Raw genomic sequence first — 22,291 nt, 5'->3', positions numbered from 1 at the left:
TCATCTTCATCTACATCCTCTTCCATTTCCATAATATTGTCCTCAAGTACATCGCCCTTGTATAGACCCTCTATATACTCCTTCCACCTTTCTGCTTTCCCTTCTTTGCTTAGAACTGGGTTTCCATCTGAGCTCTTGATATTCATACAAGTCGTTCTCTTATCTCCAAAGGTCTCTTTAATTTTCCTGTAGGCGGTATCTATCTTACCCCTAGTGAGATAGGCCTCTACATCCTTACATTTGTCCTCTAGCCATCCCTGCTTAGCCATTTTGCACTTCCTGTCGATCTCATTTTTGAGACGTTTGTATTCCTTTTTGCCTGTTTCACTTACTGCATTTTTATATTTTCTCCTTTCATCAATTAAATTCAATATTTCTTCTGTTACCCAAGGATTTCTACTAGCACTCGTCTTTTTACCTACTTGATCCTCTGCTGCCTTCACTACTTCATCCCTCAAAGCTACCCATTCTTCTTCTACTGTATTTATTTCCCCCATTCCTGTCAATTGCTCCCTTATGCTCTCCCTGAATCTCTGTACAACCTCTGGTTCTTTTAGTTTATCCAGGTCCCATCTCCTTAAATTCTCAAGTGTAGAGTGGCAAAATATCCCTCAAGCATATGTCACCGTCATGTCACACTGGTGTGTCTATTGATCACACACAGTAAATACACATTGTAGAACAATGCATTAATAAAATGTGCTTCATCTGTTAATGAATCATTAACCTGATGAAAAAATTATACCTTCTTAAGGTGAGTCATGTAGGGTGGAATTACTGAAAATATGTCACTTGTATACTGGAGATAATATAGCTAACTTATGTTTAACTTTCGTGCAGTATGTCTTCTTATCATCTAAAGTCTAGAACAGGTGCAGTGCCAGCCAAGGAGCTTTTCGTTTACAGCACGTGGGTTTGCTATAAGTCAATTTTAGACTTCGAACTGAAGGACGGTTTTAGGTAATCAATGTGAAATTATAAAAGTGTTCAGAGGACTCCAATGTCGGTGATGTCCTTTGGGCATTATTTGTGGCTGACTTAAATATTGGTGTCATTATTTTAACAGTCTTTCACTTCTTTTTTAGAATGCTGTTTGTTATGAGAGACAGGTCTTTAGTGCAATATCAAGTGACTGTTTGACTGGTAAGTTGGAAAAGTCAATGAATGTGATGCAGCAGTGTTTCCCAGAGTTCTAGATTAAGTTGAGATGTGGTAGTTTAGACGTGACTTCGATAAGCCAATATATGTTGTTTTATGATACAAAGCTTAGCTGTATTTACCAAACAATTAAAGTAGCAAATAGTTACTCAGAAGCGATGACACTTATGAAATACATACCATACTACATTGCACTGTCATTATTTAATACTGCAATTTCACTGATTTTTTTGTCACTAGGAATTGTGCTTTTATACTATTGGGGTTTAAGCACTGGCTTCCACACATCATCAGCTGAACTCTGTTCATTGCTCTGCCATTTAGCCATGCACCAACTTCCAACTTCATACCTCACAATGTGTAGTACTAACTTTGCTGCACTAAACATTCAAGTGACAGCACGGCCCTCAATCTCGACCCTACCCCTTCGATAAAGCAATTATTTTCATAACTACATTTGATAAAACTACGAATATCCACAGGTGGGAAAAAAAATCACAACACAAAGGAGATGTGCAACGTAAACAAAAGTTAGAAGGCATGTTTATGCATACGAAAGATGATGTCTATTCAAATTTCACACCAGTTGCATAAGAGTGGTGCTAGTAGAGCGACTATGAGAATGCAAATCTGGTTTGGTTTAAACACAAGCTGTAACGGTTATCAACATTAGTTACCTTTGAGATTGGACATGGTAAGTTGATGTTGGTCGAGAATGCCTTTAAGGTGACAAAGACACCATTATCAACACCTCATTCAGTTTGAAAGACTTGTGTAATAGGGCTACGAGAAGCTGGTTGTTCCTTCTGCGATATTGTGGAAAGACTTGGTAGGAATGTAGCTGCTTTCCACAACTGCTGGCAGTGATGGTCACCAGAATGTACTGTCACTAGATGGTTGGCATTCAGACAGCTGTGTGGCACTACCAAAAGGAAAGACCACCATGTTCAGTGTTCGGCCCTGGTGCATTGCACTGCATCTGCAGCAGCAATCTGAGAAACAGATGGCGCCACAGTGACACAACAAACTGTTACAAACTGGTCACTTCAAGGATAGCTCCGAGCCAGAGGTGCAGTAGCATGAATTCCAGTGACCCCAAACCAACACCATTTGCAACTTCAGTGGTGTCAAGCGGTAGCTCATTGGAGGGCAGGGTGGATGTCTGCTGTGTTTTCTAATGAAACCTGGTTCTGCCACAGTGCAGTGATGGCCATGTGTTGGTAAGGAGGAGGACAGGTGAGCACCTGCAACAAATCTGTTCATGGTCTAGACACACTGGGCCTACACCTGAAGTTACAGCCTGCAGTACAATTTCATATGATAACAGTAGCACTCTCGTGATTATCCCATGCAACCTGACTGCAAATCTGTACTTCAATCTGGTGATTTCATCCGTTGTGCTTCCATCTGTGAAAAGCATTCCAGTAAGTGTTTTCGGGTCGACAGAAGCGTCCGATCCAACGCGTCGGCATTGACCCGTGACGTAAGGGTGTTGTCGTGTGTGACGTCATGACGGCGCGGAGTTTAGTTTGAGTGTGGCTGTCTCCAGTTCCATTTTATCTTATTATATTTTCTTTTCTGATCTGTTCGTTCTATCTCGTGACATTTTTTTTTTAATTTAAAAATACTTATTACTTAATTTAATTATCTGTTTCCTCGAATTTCTGTTTTAGTTTATTATATTTATCTTTCTGATCTGTTCGTTCTATACCGTGAGATTTTTTTTTTTAAAAGACAAAAAACACTAATCAGCTACTGAAGCATCTTTATCTTCTATGGGTTGCAGGGGTTACGACCCCTGGGGAGGTGGGTGGGTATTCATGCATGGCTGTCTTCACTTACACGTTGTAGCTACGCAAGGTGTCTAAATTTGTTTATATTTAGTTTGCCCCCCACCCAAAACACCCCATATCCCGCACTTGTCCCATTAGTGTTATTAGGCTTCTTGTGGAAAGTGTGTGTGTTTGTTTTTGTTTCCGCCATATATGTGACGTCATGGGTCAAAGCAGACGGGTGGGATCGGACGCTTCCGTATTTCCGTGTTTTCCAACAGGAAATGCCCATCCATATACTGCTGTCATCACCTAATAAGCTCTACAGTGTCGACATGATGGCTTGACGTGCTCAATCACCAGATATGCCTCTAATTGAGCACATATGGGCATCATCGGATGACAACTGCAGCATCATTCACAAATGGCATTAACCATCCCTGTAGTGAACAGGCATGGAACCCCATCCCACAAACTGATGTCCGGCACTTGTTCTACACAATGCATGCATGTTTGCACTCAACATTCTGGTGGCTACATCGGATTATTAATGTACCAACATTTCACACTTACAATGGCTTATCTTGTGCTTTGATTAACCTGTGATCTTGTAACATTAATCACTTAAATATGTTGCCTTGATAAATTCTTTCATGGAGTTTCTTAACTCTATGGTAATCATTTTTTGATGGTGTGATTTTTTTTCCCCATCAGTGTAGTAAGCATGCTGTCATGAAAGCTTCTGTAAACCATCTGATACTTAGCGTATTAAAACCTATCATGTAGATAAGTTATTGGATGAAAAACCAGGCACAAGTAAAATATTAGGGTATAAAATAAACCGACATACTAAGTGATTAAATGGAAAGCAATACAAAATCAAAAGTCCCCTATTTCTTTTTAGTATATGATAAGTTGCTTACAAAAGGTGCCCAAATGAAGTTAACAAATGTGTAAAAAGAAAAAAGTATGGTACGCAAAAAACTATATAGTCTTCTTATGTTTCTGCAGTAAAGAGTAAAAGATACTACTGAACACAGCTATTAACTCAAGTTATGCAGATATCTCAACACAGCATAAAGGAACATATGGAAGCAATCAAGTAAGAAACTACATGAAAGCTTTTCTTCGAAATCCAGACATATTCTACTCCATTTCTCATGATTTTGTCTAATGTGTGTGCACTGTGATTGCAACTTCCATTAACTAAACTTTTTGGGTGAACTCGGGCATTCAATACCACTCATCTGCTTTGACTTGCGGCATAACTGAGTTGTGTTGGGGATGTCATGTTCATGCGGTACACTTATAATGTTTGCAAATGGTGTATTGGAGTGTGTAGTGGCACACACTAATGTAGGATGTATACATTTGTGAGTGGTGTTAATGATGTACTACTAGAGTAATTCGTGGCAGTCTGTTTTGTGGCAATCTGTTAGTTATTTTGAGTCTAACAGTTATGAGCAATAGTCATTTCTGGGTTGAGAAGCATTAGTGTAGGTATTGTTTATGGTTGTAGATTTAATTTTATGTTTCATTTTTTATTAATTATGGATGTGACAATTAAGTTCACAAGTAGGTCCCTGCCTTTCGCAATGGGGGGGATGACATGTTGAGCACAGTTAAATTCCTACAATTGATTGATTTAATTGCAGATAACGTGAAGTGTTATGATTGAGGAGAAAATGTGAGCCTAACCAAAGTTGCTGCATCTCTGCCAAGTGACCAGCATATGTGACATTGTCAGCAGAACAACATATGGCATTCTATGTAGAGGGATTCCAGGTTTGGGAATTCTAAGCTTGCTATTCAAGAGCTCGTGTGGATGACGTTCTTTCAGCTAACACTAGCTGTTGCTAGATCTATATCTCACCTGCACATAACAGTGCGGTTCTTGGATATCAAAGTGTGTCTTATTCCAGCTTTATTTGAATTTGCTGGTTGTGTTGTTAGTATTTATATTTGGTTGTGGGTGACAGGAATCACAGTTTGTTTTACTTACATTGGTGCAGCAATGATTTCAATATTCACCATATGAGCAAATATTGGTTTTGCTGTACGGTATCAATAATGTCTTACACTAGTATTCACAATTTTTCACTATGTGTATCGATCCTGTTCTTAGGTATTCCATAGTATGATCAATTTTAGGATTTTTGTAGTGGTCTCAGCTTTTCAAGTTGAGCTCAACTCTGGATGTTGATACTGCATTTTGTTAGTACAATTTCTTTTAGGATTTCTGTATTGATTTTATGCCATATCATGTTTTTGCCACTGTTGTGTTTTGTATATTTTACTCTTTATGTGATTTTGCTCCTGCTGCATCAGATTTTAGTTTGATACCACCAAAAACCTCCACTTTCCCGTGGTAGTTTTGTTAGCTTCAATATTTATTATAAATAATTAGTACAATTTTGTATTTGATGTTTACATTTTCACACCATGTAAACGTCTAAGGTTATTGATCACCATCTCGAAACCACGTTCTTGTACATTGCATCCTGGGGCTTGGTACGATATTGGTTAAAGACAATAGATGGTGGTATCAGATGCCCCGTAAGTTGATGTTGTATTATGGGATTATTTCTCTGATACAGTCTCATGGCACGGAAAAAAATATGGACATACCTCCATCAAGCATCTGACGAGCTTTGAAATAAATTACCACGGAAAATGAAATGCAAAGTATATTAAAGGTAGTGCCTCATTCCAAATTTCATTTCTAACTTTAGTTGCAAATCAAACAACACAATGGAAGAACTTAACTCACTCGTGGTAGTGGTCTGCAAACTTTTTCTTGACCTTTAATAGCAGGGTGGGAGGTAAAATGAAATCACTCCACTCTATACACAGACTGCTGCATGGAAGGAGGAAATTTCACCGTCCCCCTACAATTCTGCCATTTCACAAATGCTCTGCAGCAAATTTCAGCAGTCAACGTGGACAATAACATTTCTTCCCAGATCAGTCCTAGGACCTACATGATGGACCTTAATTATTTCGTCATTTGTTCTAGAACAAACAGCCCTAGCTCAGCACAATAAAAACACAGCATTCCACTGCAAAAGTTGACACCTAGAGGCTTATCCGACTCCCCAACCTTCCGATGTTGTTTGTCGTTACATACTGATATACTGTGGAGCCACAGGTTTGGGTAAAGCTGTCAGATGGCAAAGTCAATAAATGTGAATTGACTAGAGACCTAGTAGGTAAAATATTCACTTTAATTTTTGTTAGAAAAATGAAATTGAACAGTAAATTGAGGAAAGAATAATTACATAACGGAGAAATCTCTGACAAGTATATTTAGGCATATCTTCTACAACTATAAAAGAAGGAAAGGGGAGTTTACTTTGTAACTTCCAAGCTACATTATGGCCCACTTGTTTCTATCACGATTAAATGTATTGCATATGGACACAACATGCACTAAAATACACTAGGAGATCCCTACATAAAGTGATATAACATTTCTTAATTTGCCTTCCATTTTCAGGTATATATAAAGAAACAATTAGATCAAATGTTGGTAGTGATGGATTCTACCCAAAATTAGAAATGACTTATGCATTCACAAAGCTGAGTACACGTCTCATAATTACATATTAAATACGGAGCAAATATTTCCAACAGCAAACTTAGGTCTCAACTGTACTACAGAGTAATCTGTTACCCATATTCACTGGCTATGTCAACTTACAATCAACTCTACATCAACCAATGCCTCAAGGTATTTTACACATGACTGTGACCACAACTAATTTCCCCAGAGTGTGGAGTGGAAGGGGACACCATCACACTAGAGCCACATTTAATGTCCACTATAGCACTACAGCTTATGGTACTCTTCAACCACTACATACAGCAGTGTGTGGACACAAAACACTATAAGATGTATTTATATCTCTTATTAACATAATTTCTTTTACAATTTATGAAATATATTTTACTAAAATACATTTTTAATGATTTACTGATGTATAAATCTATTCTTAACATTTTGATTGTAACAGACTGAACAAAATTTTATTAAATAATTAATAAACACAATGGATTTTTGCTGAAATTTGACGTCACAAGCATTTTTTCTTTCTTTCTGTTTCTTTAAAAATAGATGCCGACTGAGTTGAGATTAATTTGCTTCTGTGAAGTGCTAACCTATATTAGCGTACACTGAATAACACACATACAGGTAACCTTGGACATGAATTCATGAAATATTAACTTTCAAACATCTTGTCTACATCCCTGTTGTTGACAAGAATGCCAGAATGTTTACTGCACCATTCTGACTTCTGAGACACCTTCCTACTATGCTTCATGTGTTTCTACTGTGAGAATTGTAAGCAAGAGCTTCGATTACATAAATAGTTTTATGAGGCCTGTTATATTTACTCAACCGGCATTGTCTACTGGCAACAAATTAGAACGCAAACACTGGTAGAGATCTTAGCTTATTCTTTTGTAAGTGCATGCTTGTCTCCATTAGTAGCCTATATCAATGTATGTACTACTACTTACCATGACGTTTTCTTTGGTAGGAGGTAGGCCTACTTCAGCCGAATCCTTGGGAGCTGCAATGCCCAAAAGATCCCGTAATCTTTTGTCTGAGGCTAAAAACTCTTTTCTTACATCGTGACAAAATGTCAATTTTCGTACACACAACTTGCAAACCTGCTGTGGCAGACCGTCGTCCTGCACTGCTTTCGTTGGCATAATGCTATTAATCATAACATCTAGATGTATTTTTTCCGCTTCATAACTAAAAATTGGCATCACTCTTTCACGATGAGTAAGCTTTGAACACAAACGGCACAGCAACTGCACTCTCGGAACTGCATCACTCGATTCAACATTGGTATCTTTATTCAGATCGTTTAATCTGTTTTCAAAATCGCGAGTTTCACTTTCATCCTCATACTGCGTAAATGCGTCGATACACCTTTTTTCTGTTTGCGTTTCTAGCTGCGAAGTATGGCTGCTATTTTCGGGTAGTAGACACAGCAGCTGCTCTGTTACGGCATCAATCTGACGATGCCAGTTATCAAATGATTCAACATTGCATGAAAAAAGTGCTCCACTATTACACTCAGGAACGTCTGTTCTTTCCGATTTCGAATGTATATCATTCTTATGGATTTCTTGAGTTCTAAATGGAGGAATGTTGAATATAGTAGGGACAGCGTTTCTCACAAGCGAGCGTTTCTTTTTGTTCACAAAACACTTTTCTTCGAAATGAAGGGCACAAACAACATTGTTCTTCAAGGCGCTAGGTGGCCGCTTCAACAGTTCTGGGTCACCAATGTTTGTAATCCATTTCTTGGCACTATTAAAAACAAAAGAAATCATGAAGAAAAAATAACATAACAAGTATTTAGGATGTGAAAACCATCAACAAGTTTATAAATACATTTCAACACCAACATACCTGATAGGGTTTTTAGGAAAAGTGAAGAACGGTAGATCAGGACACTTATCTTTAGTGCGAAAGCAATTACGAGCTCTACACACGCCTCCCATTACACAACTTTTATGTCATGTATCTTACAATCTCATTATTTCATATTTCGAGCGCTATGTCGTATAAAATCATTGATATACAAACTTCGTGCCAAACGAACACACGCCAACTACAAGTCCACCAAAGATTGTTGACTCAAATTAATACAAATGGCCAGACAACATGGCGGGAAGTGCTGTTTCGTAAAAGCTTAATATCAAGTGGCTAAATAATATGCTGCGAAATTCCGTAAAGTAATCGATGTTTACCATAACCGTCCCAATATAAGATTCAGATGAAAAAATTAAGAAAATTTGTGGACACATTCACTTATTCTTAAAGGTCTATATTTCATGTCCTACGCAGTTTTCTAAATGATCTGTTAGTCACGCAATGAGTAGTTCTAGTTTATTGCATTTCTTCTATATTACACATTTAATTACAAAAAATCGAAAATTTCAGCACATTATCAACCAAACAACTGTGCATTAATAGCAAATATGTCGACTACCGTAATGATAAAGGTATGAGTACACAGTGCAACATGATTACTGTTTGGTACTTGCAGTTGCTCCAACTTATCTAGCACTAGCCAAGGGAGTATTCAGTGCGTCTCGAGTGTCATCTCCGTAATACAAGAATATCTCCTTACATGTACTCAGTATATAATATATACGTATTATTGATTTATGATTATGAATTATTCTGTAACTTTTGCTTCGCCTTAGCATTGCTGATGTCGCTAAACTCAGGCAGAAATTGCTTAGCTACTTTTTCGAGGTAGAACACCTCTGAATATGAGCAATGGCGAACAGCCTATAACGCAAATGAGCCACACTCAAAAAAGTTATGAATAACATTCCGCAAAATCACAAAAATTTAGAAGAAATGCTAACCGGTACAGTTTAATAACGTGAAGATACTTCCCTTTTAAATAGTCTTTTAATGAAACGTGAGAGAGAATACGACTTTCATGAATTCTTCTGGAACAGCGTGGTCTGTCTTATGTAGAGGCTGCCCCCTGAAACTTACTAGACATTTTGGTATCAATTTGAATGAATCACTACAGCAATAACCACTGAAATTAACGTTTCGAGAGTAGCTGTTACCTAAAACCCAATATTCAGTATCCTCAATGACAGGTCACTGGCATCGAAAGAAGAGATCCAAAATTTAGAACCCAGCAAATGCCAAATGAAGCAATATACTAATACGACTGTTTTTCCATATCTTGATGTGTCACTAGAGCAGTACAGAAACATGATTGCATTGTGCATAATATAAGCTCACAGTTTCGATAAGAAAGACAGCCACCATAATGAGACTTTCCATTATTCTGTGACACTCTTCTAAGAATACAACAAGGATCAATGCCAAATTGTTGTATTTTCTTTTCGTACGCTAATCAATGCGAGCATTTCCAATATATACCACAATGCCTTGCAGATCAGTGAACACCAATAATCACACTGAAAAGTCGAGAATCGGGCCTACAAACGGACATCAACGGAAAACAGCTAATTTCAAACGATGCTGCTAAGACTGACAATAGTCTCGTTTAAGGAATTCTCCTAACATTCACCTAAAATGTTTAGTAAAAACACTGGAAGTATAAAGCAAGATATGGATTCGATATTTATTATTCAAAATAACAGTATAATGCACGATTCATCTCATCCACGTTTCGTAATCAAAGAGTTATAACTATCCTACAAAGAAAACTGCATGCAGAGTACACGTGTGAAGCATCCTAGAATATTGCACAAGTGTGTGGAGTGTGGAACCCGTATCAAACAGGAATACTAAGGGATATTAAACATATACAAAGAGGATCATCGCAACTGGAAGAGTCTTGAAGACATACGAAGAAGCGTTTAAGCAATCATTTGTCCCACACTTTGTACGTTTAAGGAATGGGAGAAAGTCCTAATAATTGGTACAATGAGAAGGGTCCAGTGCCATGGACTTTACAGTGGTTTATGGACTTTAGACATAGATGAATGATGATGTGCTAAATGAGGCTAGAATGTGCTTAACAGCAAATTATACCTTTTTTAAATCAAGTCAGAAATGTTTTAACGTATAATAATATTTATGGATCTTTTTAAGAATTTCATATCATTACCAACACATTTTTCTTTGTTGCTAAGATAAAGTTGGTATAATCATGTAGTTTCAAGGCTATTACAAAATACATATAGCCTTGGATAGAGCTGTTTCCCAGTAAATGTTCAACACTCACTCTAGTGGATCGTTGTAAGAGCTTCAAAATTGTTTCACATAATATCTTAATAAACAAAATAGTGCTGGTCCTGCTATCATTTCTTATTTATGTAAATAATAAGCTATAATGTTACTTTAAATCCGTCTTGATTGCAAATTTTTTATTATCCATATGACCGGTTTCAGTTCATTCAGAACCATCTTCAGATCTGATATTTAAGTTACAGGAGTAACCCGTCCAATTCAGCAACTTTCACATGCTACGTCACATATAATAATAAGCCTTCTAGTATTATGGGTGATTCTAAAACATTTCTTTTTGCTGATGATACCAGCTTGATAGTTCACCAAGTTGTTAGCGATGCTAACACAGTATCAAATAATATAGTTTAAAACATAAGTTTCTCTCAATTAATACAAGGTAAAAATCCAATTTGCATTTGGAATGCAGCTCCTTGACTCTTGTACAGAAAGGCATGCAATATTCTGCTGTATCCATTTTCAATAAGCTGCCACATGAATTCAAAAATCTTAGCAGTAATCCACGCACTTTCAAGTCCAAACTGAAAAATTTCCTCATCATTCACTCTTTTTAATCTGTCAGGGAACTCCTGGAAAAATCAAAAAACTAAGCTAATTACTGTGTTGCATTGTTGATTATGTTTATTTAAAATTGTGGCTTGTCATCTACATAGGATTCATATATGTCCCGTTTTATCTATTATTACTCTTTTGTTATAATTTCGTTTACTGGCTCGTTCCATGACTAACGACAACTGCTCCTCAGTTTGGTCCTGTGGAACACGACATACAAAATAAAATAAAATAGTCTAGGAGTATTTTGTCAGAGTTACAAATGTCTTCCTCTGGCAAAAGAAAATAATAAGATGCATTTTTGGTCTATAAAACACTATCTCTTGCAAAAAATACTTCACAAAATACAAAATCTTATTGTCTCTGCTTGTACATACTCGAAGTTCTTGTCAATACCGAAGGAGAAGGCATATATATGTCTGTTCTTGTAAAACAAGGCACGGAACCGTGATAAATGTCCTCTGAACTAGACTAAAAATAACTTTGCACAGATTTGCGTGCTGTTTCTGAAAAAGATACCAAAAGGTATCAAGTAACTGCTACAACAAAATTAAAATGGCGATGGAATCATGGCTAAAATACAGACCTTCTAGAAAGTTGATGAATTCAGGCGTAATAGCGTAAATGATATAATAATATAATGTGAACTAAATACTGTACAACACAAGGTGTAAATTGACATTTGTCCAAATTAAATTTGTAACAATACATTCAGTTGTAACATTATACTCTGTGAACAAATGGCTTACACCAGACATGTCTCATGCAACAGTAGTGTTGTCTTCAGACCAAAAACCATTTGATATGAACTGATTATTCCATACAGAGGCAGTGTAGTAGGCTAATAGCAATGTAGGTATGTGTTAGCAAGCTATCACAGCTAACTGAAGTCATACAACATGAAATGAATTTTTCAGCAACCCATCGGGCAGAGGACCTGCAGAGTGACCATATCATCACAAATTTCCATTTGTGTTCAAAGCAAAAAGAAAAAAAAAGCTGAGCAATGCAAGGTAATTCTATTCTCACTCAATTAACTACCATCAGAAATACTTATCCATAATAGAATACATCCTTGCTTATTTTCACTGGCGCAATTTTATTACATTTCTTGTACAGTTCATATTATCAGTGACTTAGATTTTCTATCCCCCACAATTACTGTAACTGTTAATAATATACTTATGAAGTTCTGCTTGCAGTGGCAGCCAAAATGGCTCTGAAAACTCCTCACTCATTATTATCATTGATTTTAACCAAATTAAGTAGCAGTGGTATTCAATATTTCGAGCAAGCTGTAGATGATGAATTCACACCATAGTTCTCCAAATCTACTAATCTTGTAATTCTCTTCTTCTACATTTTTTCTTTTTGAGAGTACTTCTACATGACAATACTCTAACAGAAACACAATTGCCATCTGCAATAAGAACTGTCACAAATTTTTCTACAAGAATTGAATAAGATGATTTCCCAAAAAACAGAAAGAAATACTGTTCACAAAATGAAATGTTATTTGTGATATACTACTGTGGAAGGATTACAATGATATATTTGTATAAAATGAATCTATGTACCTCTTCAGTCATGTGTAAGAAGGACAGATCAGTATGCTGTATCTCCTCAGACAACTAACTATTTTTCATCATATATAGTGAGTCAGTGTCAGAGAAGACAATTACATCACGTAAAGAATGCAATATTTGTAACTGAATGTCTGAATACCATAAAAAGAACTCCTCTTCAATCTTAGTTATTGTTAAGAATTTCCACTAGATGGAGGCACTTGAGTGAAAAGTTCCCAAACTGACTAGATAGCTGTTTGAATGATTTGTGACCTCACTATCTAAAAGTATTCATTAATGGCCTCCTGAACAGTATTGTAACTGCTTTTCCCATGACTCATACCTTCAAATGATACCTCAAGAAGAAAACGCATCAACAGAATCACAGGGTCGCTTGTTTATAATCGAAAAGAGACAGTATTGCACAAACGCCCAGCGTCATAAGGACAATAGCCCATATCTTTTTGCTTGAGAAAGTACTGGCTGGAAAAATCCCTCGTGGAGTGATCAGTGGCGAGCACTTTTCAGAAAACTGGGGCAATAGTAACCTTTCCCAAGAAAGTGTGATGTCCTAAGTAGAAATAAATGAATTTAATTTTCGTGGAGTGTTTAGCAAAATGTATGTAACATTGTGAAATGACATGAAGTGAACCAAACATACACAGGGTGGTCCATTGATCGTAACCGGGCCAAATATCTCACGAAATAAGCGTCAAACGAAAAAAATACAAATAACAAAACTTGTCTAGCTTGAATGGGGAAATCAGATGGCGCAATGGTTGGCCTGCTAGTGGCGCTGCCATAAGTCAAACGGATATCAATTGCGTTTTGTTTTCTATAGGAACCCCCATTTTTATTACATATTCGTGTAGTACATAGAGAAATATGAATTTTTTAGTTGGACCACTTATTTCGCTTTGCGATAAATGGCGCTATAGTAGTCACAAACATATAGCTCACAATTTTAGATGAACAGTTGGTAACAGGTAGCTTTCTTAAATTAAAATACAGAACATAGGTACGTTTGAACATTTTATTTCAGTTGTTCCAATCTGATACATGTACGTTTGTGAACTTATCATTTCTGAGAACGCATGCTGTAATGGCGTGATTACCTATAAATGCCAATTTTGCAATAAATGCTCCAAATGATGTACATCAACCTCAGTGCATTTGGCAATACGTATAACGACATTCCTCTCAACAGCGAGTAGTTCGCCTTCCATAATGTTCGCATATGCATTGACAATGCACTGATGCATGTTGTCAGGCGTTGTCAGTGGATCACGATAGCAAATATCCTTCAACTATCACCACAGAAAGAAGTCCGGGTACGTCAGATCCGGTGAACGTGCGGGCCATGGTATGGTGCTTCGACGACCAATCCACCTGTCATGAAATATACTATTCAATACCGCTTCAACAGCACACGAGCTATGTCGCAGACACCCACCATGTTGGATGTACATCGCCATTCTGTCATGCAGTGAAACATCTTGTAGTAAAATCGGTAGAACATTACGTAGGGCCGGCCACGGTGGCCGAGAGGTTCTAGGAGCGTCAGTCCGGAACCGTGCGAATGCTACGGACGCAGGTTCGAATCTTGCCTCGGACATGGATGTATGTGATGTCCTGAGGTTAGTTAGGTTAAAGTAGTACTAAGATCTAGGGGACTGATGACGTCAAATGTTAAGTCCCATACTGCTCAGAGCCATTTGAACATTAGGTAGGAAATCAGCATACATTGCACCATTTAAATTGCCATCGGTAAAATGGGGACCAATTATCCTTCCTCCCATAATGCCGCACCATACATTAATCCACCAAGGTCGCTGATGTTTCACTTGTCACAGCTGTCGTGGATTTTCCGTTGCCCAATAGTGCACATTATGCCGGTTTACGTTACCACTGTTGGTGAATGACGCTTCGTCGCTAAATAGAACACGTGCAAAAAATCTGTCATCGTCCCGTAATTTCTCTTGTGACCAGTGGCAGAACTGAACACGACGTTCAAAGTCGTCGCCTTGCAACTCCTGGTGCATAGAAATATGCTACAGGTCCAACAGATGTAGATGTAGCATTCTCAACACCGACGTTTTAGAGATTCCAGATTCTCGCGCAATTTGTCTGCTACTGATGTGCAGATTAGCCGTGTCAGCAGCTAAAACACCTACTTGGGCATCATCATTTGTTGCAGGTCGTGGTTGACGTTTCACATGTGGATGAACACTTCCTGTTTCCTTAAATACACTCCTGGAAATGGAAAAAAGAACACATTGACACCGGTGTGTCAGACCCACCATACTTGCTCCGGACACTGCGAGAGGGCTGTACAAGCAATGATCACACGCACGGCACAGCGGACACACCAGGAACCGCGGTGTTGGCCGTCGAATGGCGCTAGCTGCGCAGCATTTGTGCACCGCCGCCGTCAGTGTCAGCCAGTTTGCCGTGGCATACGGAGCTCCATCGCAGTCTTTAACACTGGTAGCATGCCGCGACAGCGTGGACGTGAACCGTATGTGCAGTTGACGGACTTTGAGCGAGGGCGTATAGTGGGCATGCGGGAGGCCGGGTGGACGTACCGCCGAATTGCTCAACACGTGGGGCGTGAGGTCTCCACAGTACATCGATGTTGTCGCCAGTGGTCGGCGGAAGGTGCACGTGCCCGTCGACCTGGGACCGGACCGCAGCGACGCACGGATGCATGCCAAGACCGTAGGATCCTACGCAGTGCCGTAGGGGACCGCACCGCCACTTCCCAGCAAATTAGGGACACTGTTGCTCCTGGGGTATCGGTGAGGACCATTCGCAACCGTCTCCATGAAGCTGAGCTACGGTCCCGCACACCGTTAGGCCGTCTTCCGCTCACGCCCCAACATCGTGCAGCCCGCCTCCAGTGGTGTCGCGACAGGCGTGAATGGAGGGACGAATGGAGACGTGTCGTCTTCAGCGATGAGAGTCGCTTCTGCCTTGGTGCCAATGATGGTCGTATGCGTGTTTGGCGCCATGCAGGTGAGCGCCACAATCAGGACTGCATACGACCGAGGCACACAGCGCCAACACCCGGCATCATGGTGTGGGGAGCGATCTCCTACACTGGCCGTACACCACTGGTGATCGTCGAGGGGACACTGAATAGTGCACGGTACATCCAAACCGTCATCGAACCCATCGTTCTACCATTCCTAACCGGCAAGGGAACTTGCTGTCCCAACAGGACAATGCACGTCCGCATGTATCCCGTGCCACCCAACGTGCTCTAGAAGGTGTAAGTCAACTACCCTGGCCAGCAAGATCTCCGGATCTGTCCCCCATTGAGCATGTTTGGGACTGGATGAAGCGTCGTCTCACGCGGTCTGCACGTCCAGCACGAACGCTGGTCCAACTGAGGCGCCAGGTGGAAATGGCATGGCAAGCCGTTCCACAGGACTACATCCAGCATCTCTACGATCTTCTCCATGGGAGAATAGCAGCCTACATTGCTGCAAAAGGTGGATATACACTGTACTAGTGCCGACATTGTGCATGCTCTGTTGCCTGTGTCTATGTGCCTGTGGTTCTGTCAGTGTGATCATGTGATGTATCTGACCCCAGGAATGTGTCAATAAAGTTTCCCCTTCCTGGGACAATGAATTCACGGTGTTCTTATTTCAATTTCCAGGAGTGTAACTTAGCTATCCAGCGAACGGTACGGACACTTGGACAATGTCGTCCAGGATACAGAGCAGCATACATAGCACATGACCGCTGGGCATTTTGATCACAATAGCCATACATCAACACGATATCGACCTTTTCCGCAATTGGTAAACAGTCCATTTTAACACTGGTTATGTATCACGAAGCAAATACCGCCCGCACTGGCGGAATGATACGTGATACCATGTACTTATACGTTTGTGCCTATTACAGGGCCATCTATCAAAAAGCGAAATAAGTGGTCCAACTAATTTCTTTATGTACTACCCGAATATGTCATAAAAATGTGGGTTCCTATTTAAAGAAAACGCATTTGATATCCGTTTGACTTATGGCAGCGCCATCTAGCACGCCAACCATAGCGCCGTCTGGTTCCCCCTTCAAGCTAGACGAGTTTCGTTCTGTGTTTTTTTTTCGTTTGATGCTTATTTCGTGAGATATTTTGGCTCAGTCACTATCAATGGACCACTCTGTACACACAACCACTAGTACTGTGAATAAAAGACTTCTGCTTGTCGCCGTAATTCTGCAAGTGCTGGACATGTACTGAAGAGACCAAATATGCGACTACTGAGCAACATACTGAAGATAATTGTTATTATATTAAGACCATACAATGTAACAGTTACTTTAGCCACTGGCAAAAAAATTTGTAGTAGGGTGACACACAGCATGTAAACTAACACTGACAAATTTTAAAACCTGGACACCTGCAAAATAAAATGATCTGAGTGCCCATGACTAGACATGAGCAGTCTCGTTGAGGGTTTCTTATTAGATCAGAGGAACATATACGTACATGAAGGTACAACACACACATTACAATATAGTCTATGTGTTTGGCAATGTAGGTAATCTAATACTAATATTAATAATGGTAATAATAATAATAATAATAATCTTTTAGCATCTTTCAATCATTTTGTGCCATGCTAAGCACTAGTTACTTACGAAAAGACATACTTAATTTAGGTAGTGTCACATGGAAACGAATGTTGATCTCAGCTATGCACAAGTAGAATGAAAATCTTGCATTATAATTAATAGCTCATCACTTTTATGCAGACACACACACATAGATCACAATATCACCATTTCACTCTTATCACACTTGTACTTTCTCTCAAATAGTTACCGCTGCTCTTCACCAAACTCAGCCATCTAGGAGCTGTGAAAACAATTGAAACTTTAATGCCATTTATGAAGAGTATGATATAATGCTGACTTTCTTTGGTACATTTGCTGATTTAAGCAAATTATTTGATTCTGTCTCACTTAACATACTTGTTGCAAAGTTAAAGATAAATCACTCCACTTATTCAACTCTTATTAACTCTTAAATTTAAAGAAATAAGTTACATAATCCATTTGTAAACATGCATAAATCATTAGCACTCCCAATAAAAAGAGGAGTACCTCAAGGCTCCATAGTTGAATCTGTCTTATTCATTGTCTACATAAAAGCTGTTTCGAATTATCAACCATTTAAGAGTGTACTTCCAACCCTCGTAAAAGCTAATCGGAAAAGACATTAAACAGCCACATAAAAAACATGAATCATTACAGGGACTGAAGTAGCTTGTGAAAGGGAAAGGGGAATGTATCTGTTGGCAAGAACAAGTGGATATTCTGCAGTAGTTGCACACAACAAATACTTGTCAAAATTACTAACAAAAGTTATTAAAAAATCAAGGAACATGCACATAATGTCAGAAACTAGTAGCTCTGACAACAGATGTGAGGATATATAGAATGTAGTGAAACTAGAGACAAGGCCACATAAAATGGTATCATCACTATAGAGCTGAAGGGAAGAGCTATAAATGATAAGTGACAGGCACCAAATATGTTTAAAAATCATTCGATAAACACAAAAGAAATTAAAGGGACTAACAGCTCAAGAGAAAACTCATAGTAGTATGTTGAAGAAACAACTCTCAAAAACTTCAGACACATGAATGTTTCATCAAATTCTTCTGAAATTATAAAAATTACATATACTCTCAAAAATAAAAGTTCATCTGGATTTGACAGTGTTTCAAGTAGCAAAGTAAAGATTTGTTAAGGTTATGATCCAAGTGAGTAGTGTTGAATGGTGTCTCCCATACTGTGCAGAACACAAACCTATTTGACGATATGGAAGTGTCCTGGAGGCAGGTATTTCGGGAGGCACGTGCAGATGACAGTAACAGCAAGCAGCAGGGAGTTCACAGGCGACAGAAACCAGTTTGTGTTTCTTAAGTGCGTAGTGAGTGGCAAGCAATGTCTTTTGAAGAAATTAGCACACTGGAACAAGAAAAGGCCAGAAATTTAGCAGCCTAGCCATTTTCAGTATAAAAATAAGTCCATTGGAAGGAAGGTTTGCTGTGAAATAGTAATGAAGCTTAAAATGAACATAAAGTAAATATTTTTATTGTGTTATTCTCTTCAGACAAAGTAATTCACAAACAAGTGTCGCACAGTTTTTGCCACTAGTAATGTTATATGCAGCTGTTTACACTATTTTCGTTGAAAATAATATCCAAAAAAGCAAAAAAAGTGTTGAAATCACTTAACTTGCGCTGATGCGAGCGATACAGTTCAATGAAAATTGATGCAGAGTACTCTCAAGCTTGCATCGATCGCTTTCAAAACGTAATCAAATGTAAATGTGGACATTCTAGTGAATTTATGGAATTTATCAGGATTTGATCGTAAATTCACCTGCATGGTATTAAACTCTCCAAACATTTCTCTGTTTCACTTGAATGCTTGGACCTTACTTTACACTAAATAAATGTACTGTCAGAAATGTACTTACTTCCACTATCAAATTGAATAACAACGCATCAGATTCTATTGTTCGGCTGATCTCGGCAAGATGCTACCAACCACACTGCCCAGGACACAACAGCATCAGCCTGCGTTATGTCATCGAGTGTGCTGCCTGCTCACAGCCTAATGAATCACTAACTCAAGGATGTTTTTCCAGAGAGACTGGAATATGCCATTGTAAAATGCCTCTTTGAGAAGGATGACAGGAGAAGTGTCAATACCTACCGATCCATTTCGCTAGTGACTTAATTTTCGAAAATTTTTGAGAAGGTGATATATTCTAGAATAGTAACTGAGGAACACTAATACCCTCAGCAAATCATAGTTTGGATTCCAGAAGGGTTCTGCTACTGAGAATGCTATTAACTTGTTAACTCACCAAATTTTATGTGTGTTAAATACAAAATAGAGCCAGTTGATATTTTCTCTGTCCTATCTAAGGTAACTGAATGTGTGAGTAACAGTACTCTCCTAGATAAACTACAGTTTTGTGGGATTGATGGTGTAGCCAACTACTGGATAATGTCATATCTAATGAAGTGAAAGCATAAAGTAGTAATTAGTAATGCAACAAACGTAGTCTAGGAACGTTAATCTGACGTTGGGGAAATCACGTATGTGGTCCCCCAAGGCTCAACCTTAGGTCTGCTATTGTTCCACGTGTATGTAAATGATCTTCCATCTAACATGCAACAAGCAGATTTAGTACTCTTTGCAGGTAACAGTAGTACTATAATCAATCCAAGCACACACTCTGAAAGACAAAAAAAGTAAACAAGATTCTTATAAGTTTCATTGACAGGTTTTCTGTGAACAGTATCACCTTCAATTGTAAAAAGGCACAACATATTCGGCTTTGCCTGTCTAGAGGTACTACATCAATGAAAAGTGCAACACATGATCAGAAAATTGTAAATAGGATAGAACACTCAAAATTTGTAGGTGTCCATATTGATACGAATTTAAACAAGAAAAAAACACATTTTGGAAATTAAAACAACTTTGTTTAGCCATATTTGAACTTACAATCTTCGGAAATCTACAGGGGAGACAAACCAGTAAGTTGATATATTTTGCATATTTTCATTCAATAACGTCATATCGAACAATGTTCTCGGGTAACTAATCTTTAAGAAGGAAAATGTATGTTGCTCAAAAACATGTTCTAAGTATCCATCTATCCATGATAATCTTATAGACATGTTTAAGGAGTCGAGAATTCCGATTTATGCTTTGCAATATATTTATTTCCTCAGGAACTTTGTTGCAAATAATCCATTGCAGTTCAAAAGAAACAATGTTGTACATAATTACTATATTAGAAAGATAAATGACATTCATTACTAAACATTAAGGTTGTCTTCAGCACAAAAAAGTGCACAGTGCTGCAACTGAAAGTTTTATAACTTACCCCACAAAGTAAAATCTGAAAACAAGCTGAAAATGTTTCTCCTTGACAACTCCTTCCATTCTGCAGAAATATTTCTATTATTGAAATGTGTAAAATGCGATAGGCAATAATTACTAGCTCACATCTGTATATTTAATGATATTAATGGTAATAAATGTTCAGCGTATAGCCATATTTTCAAACTAAAAATTAATTTGCCACGTGAATATAAAATGACTTGTTCCGCATCTTTACGATTTATTGTGCAAATAATTCATGGAACATTAAACTAACTAACTAACCAATGTGTGTGAGAACTCAGTTTTCAATTACATCACTCAAAAGGCAATTTGAGTATGGCACAAAATGTTCATCCCATTTGCACCTTCTGATGCAATTCCCTTCCTGCACTAATGAACAGCAAATTCCGTTTGTCAATTGTTGTTTCAATTTCAAAGCACCATTTCTGTATTTTAGTTTTCATGTTTGCAATTTTCTGGTGTGTGTGATTTGCAGTTCCAAACAAGTCTAAAAAGAAATCATTAGCAATAATTGCTGAGTCTCTTAAATTTCGAGCATGTTTGTGGAAATACAAAAACGAGTGCTGCAAACACAGAAGTTTAATGACCAAGGATTTCGCAAAAGTGTGGATGACGAGTGGGTGATTTGCATATCACATAAGCTAAAATAAGAAGTATTTGCTGTGCCTACATAAATGGACACAACAAAACAGGGACCAAAAGATTGGTTTCTGGAAATGTATGGTTGTATATAAAATAAATTCCACTTTCAAAACTTATCAGGCATTGTAATGTGTGTTCACGAAGAAATCGTGCATTTCTTTAAAGTTTGTGAAAGTTGTACAAAAATGTTAGTGCTATACTTTGTCAATACAAAATATTAATTATGATATGCTGTATAGTAAGTGCACATCTCGGATGACAACGAAATGAGGTGGATTGTTATCTCATCATTCAAGGTGTGTACCACACTATCCAATAACATAGTGTGTGCATTTTTATTCTAAATTGTATATGACCAGAACTGTGACAACATGGTATTTATTTTAATAGGAACCTATTACTTATTTTATAAATTAAATGTTGCTGGCAGTTAAAGGTCATCATTATTTGTTGGTGCACTCTGATCCATTACATACTTAAACAATACACTGCACGTAGGACAAGCAAAATAGAGAAAGACAGACGGAGAGAGAAAGAGTGTGAGAGAAAGAGTACTGTTCCCAGAAATTATGTTTGAAAGTATTTTTATGTCACTGCTATTTTAAATCAGTAGGTGGGCTGCTGCATAATTTTACTGTTATCTGCAAAGCACTTGAATGACCTAATACTGTTACAGGCTGAGATATGTGAATATTAATTGTGTTTAATGTGTTGTGAAAAATATGTTTTTATTTTGTCATAGGTCTCAAGCGCTGTTTAAAAGACACTCATCAGCAAACAGATACACTCATACATACAGAAACAGGTGATATAGTAAATAAATTCTTAAAATTACCTTTGATTAGTTATCTGTGAATGCTCTCATCTTCAATTTTAAAAGGCAACATATT

At 38.1% G+C, this 22,291-nt stretch overlaps 1 protein-coding gene across 1 annotated transcript in view; it reads right to left on the bottom strand.

The window, feature by feature from the left end:
• LOC124783711 overlaps positions 1-8,564 on the bottom strand; it is a 92,991-nt gene extending 84,427 nt beyond the window's left edge. The window contains exons 1-2 of the mRNA XM_047254042.1: positions 8,359-8,564; positions 7,452-8,256 (exon numbers count right to left, since the gene is read on the bottom strand). Of these exons, the coding sequence (XP_047109998.1) occupies positions 7,452-8,256; positions 8,359-8,450 (897 nt within the window). The 5' untranslated portion in view covers positions 8,451-8,564. The remainder of the gene's footprint in view (positions 1-7,451; positions 8,257-8,358) is intronic.
• Between the last annotated feature and the right edge of the window lie 13,727 nt (positions 8,565-22,291).

The sequence above is a fragment of the Schistocerca piceifrons genome, chromosome 1, assembly GCF_021461385.2.
Source record: "Schistocerca piceifrons isolate TAMUIC-IGC-003096 chromosome 1, iqSchPice1.1, whole genome shotgun sequence".
NCBI classification, from domain to species: domain Eukaryota; kingdom Metazoa; phylum Arthropoda; class Insecta; order Orthoptera; family Acrididae; genus Schistocerca; species Schistocerca piceifrons.
This window is presented reverse-complemented; position numbering and strand designations above follow the sequence as displayed.